We start from the raw sequence: 11,686 nt of genomic DNA, 5'->3' as shown, positions 1-11,686 counted from the left end.
CAACAACTAAAAAATAAAAATTGCTGTTTATTTTCACGACTCGTGCTGTACCCGACCCGTTGTTCTGATCCGACCCGGTTCCTGTGCTGCTTGTATTTATGGCCTCGTTTTAATTTAACTTCCTGCTGTAAAATTCTGTGTAAAATGTATATGTGGAACTCTTTCTATTTATGTTATGGTTTCGTTGTTTTGCCGTGGCATACTTGTTATCTGTACATACGTGTAAATAAAACCAACATTTAAATTAGAAAGGCGTGTCGTTCTTTGATAGAATCACTCGTTGAGATTGGTTAATGCTCAGCTACTACCACGCCGAATTCCAGCTCAATATCTTTAAAATCACCTGAGTTAGAGACATCCATGTGCTGGCTAAAGTCAGACAGCTGTGGTGGCCATCTTGAGTGACAGTGACTCCAAAGGTTAATCAGCTGCAGACGTGCATCCAATAATCGTTTCCTGGAAGTTTTACTAAAATCCATCCCGTGGTTCATGAGATATTTTGCTGACAGAAACATTGTCGCCCACAGAGGCGGGCGATAAAAATCTATTTTATTGACTAATTAATGATTGAGGTGGTGACACTCTGTGGCCACAAGGGGGCGGTGCGAGCCTTGTTTTGTCAATGTTTTTGTGTCAAAAACACATTTATTTAAAAAATAGAAATTCTATATTTAAGTAATTTAGCTTTAAAATTTCACTTTATGGACCATAAATATTTAACTTTCTTGTTTTTACTTAAAGTTTTTTCATGTTTATAAGCTCTGCGTGATTTAAACATGACGCTTATGAGAGCGGATTTTCTTCTTCTACGCTCCTTAGTCAAGATGCGTTTAATTATGGCTCGGAGATAAATATTTTATGAGTTACAGTAATCTCCTGTAGCGCCCAAGAATAGCCCACTTAGTGCTGATTCATGTGATTAATAAGATCATGTGTTTCCCCAACCCGGGTCAGCGAGAGATAAATAAACAGGCCTACGCCCAGAAACGAAACTTCAAAACAACACTCTGCGTTAAAAATAAAGTTCAAATATATTATTAAACGCTTAAGCTCTAAATATAAAGTCGACTGCGTGAGACAATCTGCTTAAAGCGTTAATTTTAGTTGAAAACGGAAAGGGCGTGGTGAACTTGAACGCAACCACTTTGATTGACAGGACGCCCTCGCCCTGTTAACAATAGAAGTGGGAGGGGTTAAGAGAAAGAAAGAGGCATGTCGGTAGAAGACTGCGACCAATCAGCGTCCGGGTGGGACTGCCGGAGAAAGCTCGTGCAGCTGCGGAGAGGCGGGGCCGCATTCAGGAGCCGTGAGGAGAAAGGGAGCAGAGCGGAGTGTGAAAACAGAGGGAGAAAAGGAGAGGAGGTGGGGATGCTTCTGCGTGCGTTTGTCGGTCCTGCAGGTTCGGTCGGAGCCGGATACAGCGTTTAACGCCGCGGCGAGACCGCCCCGGAGCCTCCCTCTCCCCCCCTTTCCCCCTCGTTCCCTTTCTCGAGCTAACCTCGAGCGATGTCCGGCGGCGGGGGGGATGTCCGCGTCCTCCGCCAAGAGGCCGGGCAAGAGAGCCCGAGGATGCCGGCCTGGAAGCGAGAAATCCTGGAGCGGAGGAAGGCAAAGGGCGGCGGTTCTGTGGGGAGCACCAGCGCCACCCCGGAGACTAGTCCCGGCGGGCAGCTAAACGGCGAGGTGACGGGGAACGTGAACGGCGGCGGCGGCGGCGGGGCTGCCGGCGGCTCCGGGCGGAACTACACCATCACCGCGGCCAGCCAACACTTCAACAAAGAGCCGCGAGCGGCGGAGAGGACGGCGCCGAGGGAGGCGGAGGACGGCCGGGAGAGCCTGGTGCTGCAGGAGAGCCTGGGCCCGCTGGAGGAGAACCCGTTCATCAAGCTGGAGAAGGAGCGGAGGAGGCGGCAGGACCGGGAGAGCACCGCCCGCCCGGTGCAGCACATCCTGGAGCTGTACGGCAGCGTCCCCGGCATCCGGACCATCCGCGCCGAGAACATCATCATCATCGAGTCCGACCCGGACTACTTCCCGGAGGCCGGAGGGGCCAAAAGCGGGGCCAGCTGGCAGCAGAACGGCGTGGACAGTTACAGCTCCCTGAACGACCTCCTGGACCGGAGGGGGAGTTCTGTCACCGAGATCCGAGCCAAGGAGGTGGTCATCTATGACACCACGTTAAGCAAGAGCGAGGAGAACCTGAGCACCCTGGGCCGCCCGGACCAGGATGTCCCACGTGACTCGGGTCCGGGTCAAGGCAGGGTCAGCCGGATCCTGCAGAAGTTCGACAGCAACTACGGGAAGCTCCAGAAGAAGTCCCACAGCACGGAGAACCTGCTGGACCTGGACTGCAGTGCCAGTAGCAGGCCAAGACTCTGGTCCAAGCCACAGCCAGATCTGGTGCCAAAACCCAGGCCGGGACCACCTGCCGGGGTCCAGCCAACGTCGCCCGTCTTCCAGAGTCCCTGGTCTTCCAAAGCAAAGCCACAGCCGGCCGTCTCCGAGCCGGGTGGTTCTCAGAGTCACCCCGGGGCCCCTCAGTCCGTGTCTTCTTACCGTCAGAGGTTCGAGGACCGCGGCGTCAACGGCGCAGCTGTTGTCCCGCGAGACGAGCCAGACAGGGGCCCGAACAAGCTCCCCGGGGAGAGAGACTGGGAGGGGTCCGAGGCGTCCCCCAAACCCAAGGTGCCATGCTCTCCGGAGACCCGCCGTGCCGAGTCCCCTCTGCTCCCCGTCTCGTCCAAGGCGTTGAAGTCCTCTCCTGAGTTTGAGATCCGTCCGTCCGTGAAGCCGGACCTGGACCAGATCCCTGACGGGGACGCCCAGGCCCGGGCCCTGGCGAACCTGCGTCTGCAGTCCCGGAACTCCTTCACGGTGATCCCCAAGCGCCGTCTCCAAACGCCGCCTCTGCCGCCGGACCCCAGCAGGTCCTCGCCCTCGCACCGGGCGGCGGAGGCGTCTTCGCCCGGAGTGCCAACCTCCCGCGCCCCCACGGCTCCCCTGGTGACCACAAAGAGGAGGGAGGAGAAGAAGGAGCCCGAACCACCTCCTGCTCCTGCTGCCACAAGTCCTGAACCCTCGCCTCCATCCCCTCTTCCGTCCCCGGCGCCCTCCTCTCCACCCGTCCTGATTTCCCCCCCGTCTTCTCCAGCCGTCCCGTCCTCCCCTGTCCCGTCCCCGTCCCCCGCAGCTCCAGATGGACCCACGGCGGATCATCTGCCGGTGACAAACATCGACGACATCGAGGTGGAGCCCCCCCAGCGCGTCCACGTCCCCAGCCCCATGGTGCAGAAGAAGAAGGGGAACACCTTCACCGTGGTGCCGAAACGGTCGCCGGAGCCCCAGAAGAGCCCCCCCGAGCCGCAGCGGGAGGCTCCCAGCGAGGCCTCCCCGGGCTCCACGTCCCCCCAGGCCCCCTTCGCTCAGCTGGGCTCCCAGCTGAAGAAACGCTACCCTGCCGTGGAGGAGATCCAGGTCATCGGCGGGTACCAGTCCCTGGCGAAGTCCTGCCTCTCCAAGACCGGCTCGGCGGGCAGGAAGGTGAGAACAACCAGCTTTAGCAGCTTTTCTCTTCGTCAAACCTGCTTGTTTTTGCTTTTTGTCACCCCAGATCGGGTATTTGTGAGGTTTGGACCGTTTATGTCAGGGTCCCTAGGCCGTCTTTTAGTATTTTCCAGGTTCTGGAGGAAACCGTTGTGCTTCCAGACTTTCACGGGTTTTATTCACACGGTTGGACATCGCGTGGATGTCCTGCGGTATTTACCGTGTTGCATATTCTGAACCATAGATTACCTAAACCCTAAAGCATACACAGAGTTTTAGAAATTTACTCTAAATTAGAGCAAAGTTTCGCATTTGGGCATCAAAATCGACCAAAATTAGATTTAAAAAAACACCCGGAGAAGTCAGGATTTTTTAAAACCAGGAAACGTGCGGACCAAAAAAATCAGCTGATCCTTTTTTAATTGGCTTCTTTTATTCAGCAACTTTTAAAAATCAGCAACCAGTCGCTTAATCGACGATCAATTAGCAAAATGGCAGCTGCTACAGCGAGCTCTTCTCTTTTGTTATAGTTTGTTGAGTAAAAAATACACGCTGACTGGAAAAAATCGGTGTTGTAAATCGGCGATCAGCTGCCCTGATTTGTTAAAAATCTGTATCGGTCAGAGAAAAGTCTTATCGGTTTGTTTGTGGATCATCCAGGTTTTATTTTCCTGATTCCGGACGTCTGAGCTTCCTCTCCGGCTCTGAATCTCGCCCCCGTCCCGCTCGTTACCGGGTCAGACGGCAGCCGAACGATCCCATCGAGGTTGGGTCCGGTTCTGGGTGAACCCAGGACACCCTGATCTGGTTGTTGTCTGGTTTCCTTAAAAGCTGAGTTTGTCTGATTTTTAAATTAAAGGCTTAACGTTCCTCGAAGGAATGCATATCGCCCTCCTCTTTTCGTCCGTCTGCCACGAGGGGAAACCCAGACCTCCCTCTCCCCAGAGACTCTCCGGCTCCTCCTGGAGGATCCCGAGGTGTTCAGAGAGAGTTCTGGGTCTGCCTCGAGGTGTACTCCCAGTGGGACATGCCTGGAAAACCTCCAAACGGAGGCGTCCTGATCAGACGAACCACCTCAGTTGACTCCTTTCGACGAGGAGGAGCAGCAGCTCTACTCTGAACTCCTCACCTGATCTCTAAGGCTGAGCCCGACCGCTTGGATCCAGGATCTCGTTCTGTCGGTCCTGATCCAAAACCTCATGACCACAGGTGAGGGTTGGACCGTAGATGGACCCGTAAATCGCGAGTTTCGCCTTTCGACTCGACCGATCGGTCTCATCCCCCACCTGTCACCCAGGAGCCCCGACTCCATACCAGCTCAAGTTCAAGATCCTCTCGTGTCGAGAAGTTACGTCTTCGTAGCCGTTTTGGTCCAAATCATCTCAAGATTTCACCTGAATGACTCTCAGCTACTACCACACCAGAGTTCAGCTCAGAATCCGTCAAACCGACCGAGCTGTGGCGGCCATCTTGAATCCGATTGACCCCCCCAAAAGGCAATCAGTTACGGCCGTACATCCAGTGACTGTTTCCTGAAGGTTTTTATCAAAATCCATCCAGTTGTTGAGCTAAAACGCTGTCCGCTGAGCGTTTCTTTGATTATCTCGGATGTTGTTCTTGCTCCCGTTTCACGCACATCTGGGATTAATTAAACATCGGAGAATGCTGGTAATTAATTGAGTAGGGCGCCGCGGGCTGCTGTCGGATCCTGCGTCGGGTCGGCTGGGATGATGATGTCGTTTTTGCATCTGCAGCAAAAAATAAAAAACAAAATAAACGAGGCGGTTTGAACCTTCGGTTTGGTGTTGATGTTCGGGGAACCGTCCTGAAGGAAAGGTGTGCAGAAAGCATCCCAGAATGACCCGACTCCCCTGCCGAGTCGCGAACTTAACCCTGTCAGCGTAAATAAATGACGACGAGGAAACGGAGACTTTCAACTTTATGGATCGTCGTCATGTTTTAAACGTTAGAACTCAAATCCTCCTGCAGTCTTTTCGAAGCTCGAACACCGTCCCAGGAGTGGCTCAAACTGCGGCGCTTTCTGTTAAAGGGACAGTTCAGAGCTTTTTCGAAGCGCGTTTCTGTGGTAAGTTAGGAACAGTTAATATCTTACCTGTTGTAAGCCCGTAAAGTTCGTTACTGGGATCCAGATGGAGCCAAACACAGGTGTGAACGGCCTCAATGCGCCTTTGGAGCTGATCTGGATCCATTTTAGCCACATATGCTTGGTAGTCTGAACACAATCCGTCCTGAGCGATTCTGTAGGACCGCCTACTGAACTGACGTGGCTGGTTGTAGGTAAACTAACAGCTTTTAACGACTCATTTATCAGAATCATTGTCACTAAAAATGTCAATTTTGTCGACATTTTAGTGGATTAGGATGCAGTGTGAGTTTCTCTTTAGGTTAAAGTTTCAGAAATCAGGGCAGCCGGTGGGGGATATACAACACCTGTTGGCCAATGAGTGTTTTTCATTTGACTAAATATAACAAGCATCGCTCAACTTCAACAAACATATATTTAACGACACTTAGAATTTGTACAACTAAAAACGACACGACACTTTTTTGGTAATTGATTAATTGTGGCTGATTTAAAAAGTCAGAGTGGATCTGATTGTTTTAGAGCTGGTTGGACCTGCTGTGGTCGCTGTGTCTGAGCAGCATTATGTTCACCTAATTAAAGGACAGGCGGCTGTCGGCGCACCAAGGATCTTCACAGAGGAAGTCTGACCGTTTATTTCTCTCGTCAGGCGATTTTAAAAGATGACTCCACAGAAATGTGACTCCGAACCCCGTTGAAGGTACTCGCAGCAAAAAATGATGTCGAACATCAAAAAGGTTGTCCTGAACTTCATCAAATGGTGCCGTTTCAAAGAGTTTACTCCTGATATGTTGACGTGCAATGCAGGTACGCAGTGAACGTAAACAGACGCACAACGAATCTGAGCAAAAATACGAAAGTTGTCCTCAGTAGACGTCTCCGTTGTTGACCTTTTTTCAGTCTGTTTGTCCGTTTCCGTAGGCGTCTGGTCACAAATTTTGCTTTCAAATTTTTTAATTTCAGGATTAAATCACTTCAGTCATCGATACGAGGAAAAACCAAAAGTGAGACTTCCGTTTCTTGCTTTAATCTGCTTTAACGGACGATGACACAGCTCAGATGTGACGTGGCTAACGGCCGTTTTGGGGTGTTTGGCTGCCAGGTGTGAACGCTCTCAGTCAGAGCTGAGGTGGATGTTTAATGCCGGGTGTGAACGGGGCCTCGGGGGACAATCGGAACGGTACGAAACCAGAGCGGACTGCTGCCGTTTTTATAACGACTCCGGTTTATTCAAGCACTCCTTTTTAAAAGTGTCAATAATCCGGGTTGATGAATCCAACGAGGATGAGTCGAGTCCTTTTTTAAACTTCGTTACAGATTTAAATCCAGATCAGATTTGCTCCAGTTGAATCAGTAAGAAGTCTTTTTAATAGTTACACATGAAAACTTTATTAAGGTGCAGATTTCAGTTCTTTGAACACTTCCTGCCTTTTTCTTCTCATCTTCCACTTTATTTTTCTTTCTTCTTCTTCTATTGTTGCCTTTCTGCTCGACTCGGCGACCGTCGGGGCTCAGATTTGTCGTTTTTTTTCCAGGCAGGGTTGAACAAAAGGCTTGGCCCGGTCAGCATGATTTGTGTGGAGCTTTCTTTCTTTCTGTATTTAAAAAAAAAAAAAAAAGCAGGCACAGTTCAGCGTTCTAGCCCGGTGTCGGGACGTTTTTTTTTGGAGCCAGAAACCATTTTGTTTTACAAGCAGCTTGGCCCAGAAACGTATTAAAAAACCGAGAAACCATTAATCAGCTCCTTCCTCTTGATTTTCCTCCTGCAGATTCAGATTTTTTTATTTTTTGGGCTGCCGTTGACGCCGCTCCAGCTCGGTCTGCTGTTAGTCTTTGTTTTTTCCTCCCTGCTGATCACGCTCGGCGTTGCTCCTGTGCGGCGCTGGTTAATAAGCCGTTCCCCCTCGCTTCCAGCTTCCTGTGATCTCCTCTCCGTTGGGTGAAGGAATTGTGGAGGAGCTGCCGTATTTAGGTCAAGAGCGGCTTCTCCCACCGAGTCGACGCCTGCATTTGCATGAAATCGCTCCGAGTTTTTAGTTAAACGCAGGTGAACTGGCACTTTGTCGTTTTTATTTGTCGTGGCTGATGCCGCAGCCTTTTGGGAGGCAGCAGTTTGTTTTTGTTTTGTTTTTAAGTTTCCATGCCCTGTAACTGGTTATTATAGAGGGGGGGAAAGATGGAACCACGTGTTTCCGAGCACAACATTTGGAAGCAAAGAGAGGAAGAGATTTTATCGCACGCCCGGCCGTCTTCCCAGTGTTTCTTGGAGATTTTGGACTCGTGTTCCTGAAAGGGACGATTCGGACGAACCACCTGGAAGTTGTTCTTATCAAAGCTTATTATTTCCTGTAACGAGACGTCGTTTGTCTCTGTGTGTCCCCGTCCGGGGTGTTATGATGGCTGGAGACGGACGCCAGGTGAAGAAAATGGATAAATATCTCCTGTTAAAAAGAAGCAACATCGCTTGAATAAATGCATATCGCCCGCCGTTTGCACGCCGACGTTTTGAGCAAAGATCTTGCGGGATCTGGTTGTGCTGTTGCAGATAAGTCTCAGCTACTGCCACGTCGAATTTTAGCTCCATATCTGTAAAACTGACTGATTTTCAGCCGTTTTTGTTTGCTAAGGTCACTTTAAAAACACGCACTGCTCTCTGAAAGTTTCATTAACGTCCACCGAGTGGTTCCTGAAATATTTTACTGACAGGACGGTAACGAACACAAACCTGGGATTGGATAATTGGAGCTCGTTTCCCAGCCGTTCCACTAAACCATCGTTCAGAACCTGCAAACGATCTGTGGCTCGTTTATGTCCAGGTATTTGGATATCGGCACTGAGAACCGAGCCGCGCTTCGCCGGAACGATCGCGGCGTGATTTCGTTCGAAAAAGGTTTGTTTATGCAAACGTGTCACACAGGAGGCGCGCTGTAGGAACGGATTCAGCAACATTTTACTGAACGAGCCGTGTTCACTGCGGCAGAAATATTACATTTAATGTCGACTTTATTAAAAATAACCAGAAGTTTGATTTTAAAAAGTCCCGACCGCGGATAAATGTTTGAAAATGAAACGGACGAGCCGGGAAATAACAATAACGAGGGTTTTTAGCGTTACTTCCTGTGAAAAAGAAGCATAATGCTAGCTAAAAGCTAAACGGAAAGTAGAGAAAAGGAACCCGAGCTAAAAGTGGAAAAAGTCTATCTCAAAACTAAACAGAACCTGAAAGCTAAAAGTTGCAAACTGCTGACTTTAAGCTGAAATGATCAAAATAATAGCTTAAAGTAGGAAATTCTAGCTAATAGGTAAAAAGTATCAAAATGTTAGCTAAAAGTTGAAAGTAGCAAAACACTTTTTAAATATAGCAAAATTCTAGTTAAAAGTAACTAAATCTTAGCTAAAAAGTAGCAAAATGCTAGCTAGAAGTTAAAGTAGCGAAAGGCTAGCAAAAGCTAAAGTAGCAAAAAACTAGCTAAATGTAGCAAAATTCTGCCTAAAATGTAAAAGTAATTAGATGTAAGCTAAAACGTAACTAAAAGCTAAAGTAGCTAAAGGCTGAAAGCATCAAAAAGCTAGCTAAATGTAGCATAATTCTACCTAAAAGATCAAAGTAAATATATGTTAGCTAAAAAGTAACAAAAAGCTAGCTAAACCCTAAAGTAGCCAAAGGCTAGCTAAAAAAATAAAATGGCAAAGGGCTAGCTAGAGGCTAAAGCAGCAACAAACTAGCTAAAACCTAAAAGTAGCAAAAGGCTAGCTAGAAGCTAAAGCAGCAAAAAGCTAGCTAAAACCTAAAAGTAGCAAAAGACTAGCTAAAGGCTCAAAGTATCAAAAAGCTAGCTAAATGTAGCATAATTCTACCTAAAAGATCAAAGTAAATATATGTTAGCTAAAAAGTAACAAAAAGCTAGCTAAACCCTAAAGTAGCCAAAGGCTAGCTAAAAAAATAAAATGGCAAAGGGCTAGCTAGAGGCTAAAGCAGCAACAAACTAGCTAAAACCTAAAAGTAGCAAAAAGCTAGCTGGAAGCTAAAGCAGCCAAAGGCTAGCTAAGGAAATAAAACGGCATAGGGCTAGCTAGAAGCCAAAAGTAGCAAAACACTAAGTGTAAAATGTAGCATAATTCCACCTAAAAGGTAAAAGTAAATAGATGTTAGCTTAAAAGTAACAAAAGGCTAGCTAAAAACTTAAAGCAGCAAAAAGTTTAGCTAAATGCTAAAATAGCAAAGAGCTAGCTAAAAGTAGCTGAAAAGACTAAAACAGAGCCAGGATATTTTTGAAGAAATCCAAGAGACATTAATGTATTTCTATAAAAACAATATTTGTAAAATATTTAAAAAAATATAAAAGTTATAAAAACTGAAAGTGAGCCGAACGTTTTGACGTATAAATGGCTGAAATAACACGGAGTAATAAACGTAAAACAGCAGATTTTTAACACCAACATGCTGTCAGAACGGAGCCTCCTCCTGCTGATGTTTATTACTCTGTGTGTTTGAAGTACTTTAACTGGGTCAGGAGAACCAGGAGAACCCTCGGCGCTTTTCTTCTTCTGCTCGAGTGTCGGCCGCCCCGACGTAAACGGCTGACAGCCGAGGAAAGGGCTGCAGGTGTGAAAGTCCATCGTGTTTAATTATTTACCTTCCCCGTCTCCCTCACACTTCCTGAAATCTTACCACCCAGCGTCCTCGCCCTTTCAAAATAAGAGCCGGAAACGAACTGTCTTTTTGACGAGTTGGAGACTTTATTTGGGGGGAGGAGCTTATTTGAAGCCGTCTCCAACAGTTTGTTTTTCTTAGGTCCTAAAAAGAGTGAAATGATCTGTAAGTGCTGTCTCTCTGAGACTTCTGCACCTGTCCTCAGGTGTCCACAGCTGTCCACAGGTGTCCTCAGGTGTCCACAGCTGTCCTCAGGTGTCCTCAAGTGTCCTCAGGTGTCCTGGTCCACTCCTCCAGCTGTCTCAGGTTCTGAAGGCTTCCTCCTCCAGATGTTTCAGCTCCTTCCACAGATGTTCAGCAGGATTTAGATCAGGGCTCAGAAGGCGTCTTCAGAACGGTCCAATGTTTGGTTCTGACCCGTTCTTGGTGTTTTTGGGTCATGATCCTGTTGGACCCATGAGCTGAGACTGAGACCAGAACATCTGCCTCCAGAAAGCCTTGATAGTCTTCAGATTTCACTGGACCCTGAACAGAACCGAGCCTCCTCCATGTCCCCCTGTAGGTTCAGGGTTCTGGTCTTTGTCTCATGTTTGGGTCTGTGGACACAGAGCTGATGGGACTTGTTGACAAAAAGCTCCAGTTTTGTCTCATCTGTCCAAAGAGGACATTCTCCCAGAAGCTCTGTGTCTTCTCAATCTGCATTTTGACAAATTCCAGTCTGTCTTCATTGGTGTCCTCCTCGGTCGTCTTCCATTAAGTCCACTTTGTCTCAAAACAGACCTTGGAGCTCACCTCTGATCTCTTTGGTTATCATTCCTATTATCCGTCCCTTCAGTTTGTCCTCATTCGTCCTGTTGTGGACACGTCCACACGTCCTCCGTTAATATCTTATTGCAGCACCGGTTGTGTCGTTTAATTTCCCTTCAACTTACGTCACCGTTTGCATCGAATTTACAAAAAAAAAAAAAAACTAAAATGTTTTTGGTCTGTTTGTGTGTCTGCTCGCCTCTCAGTTAGGTCCTTATTCAAGATGGACGCCACAGCTAATCGACACAAAGACGTCAAGCTAAAATTTGGTGTGGTAGTAGCTGAGAGTCGCTTCCAACACGTGCTTGGCGCGATAAGCTTTCACGTAAGTCTGCGTTTTCAAAATAAAAGCACCCGAACGACGTCACACTCGAGAGGTGCGAGTTCTGTTTTTAACCAGGCCTGTAGCTCCCACTGAGGACCCCGAGGTCCGGACCTCAGTGTTTTATAAAAACATGAATCCAAACAAGGCTTCTGAACGGCGTGGTTCTCTGCGTAGCTCCACCAGTTTCCTGTAGGAGGCGCTGCAACTGTGTGCAGCTGCAGCCAAACTCAATGTCTACGAAGAAGAGCGCAGC

At 48.2% G+C, this 11,686-nt stretch overlaps 1 protein-coding gene across 1 annotated transcript in view; it reads left to right on the top strand.

Moving 5' to 3' along the window:
- The first annotated feature begins 1,280 nt into the window (after window positions 1–1,280).
- The window catches only part of tprn (taperin), a 26,860-nt gene continuing 16,454 nt past the window's right edge, over window positions 1,281–11,686 (top strand). Inside the window, exon 1 of the mRNA XM_017438556.3 lies at window positions 1,281–3,540. Coding sequence (XP_017294045.1) covers window positions 1,507–3,540 — 2,034 coding nt within the window. The 5' untranslated portion in view covers window positions 1,281–1,506. The remainder of the gene's footprint in view (window positions 3,541–11,686) is intronic.

The sequence above is a fragment of the Kryptolebias marmoratus genome, linkage group LG14 (assembly GCF_001649575.2).
Source record: "Kryptolebias marmoratus isolate JLee-2015 linkage group LG14, ASM164957v2, whole genome shotgun sequence".
Taxonomy (NCBI): domain Eukaryota; kingdom Metazoa; phylum Chordata; class Actinopteri; order Cyprinodontiformes; family Rivulidae; genus Kryptolebias; species Kryptolebias marmoratus.
This window is presented reverse-complemented; position numbering and strand designations above follow the sequence as displayed.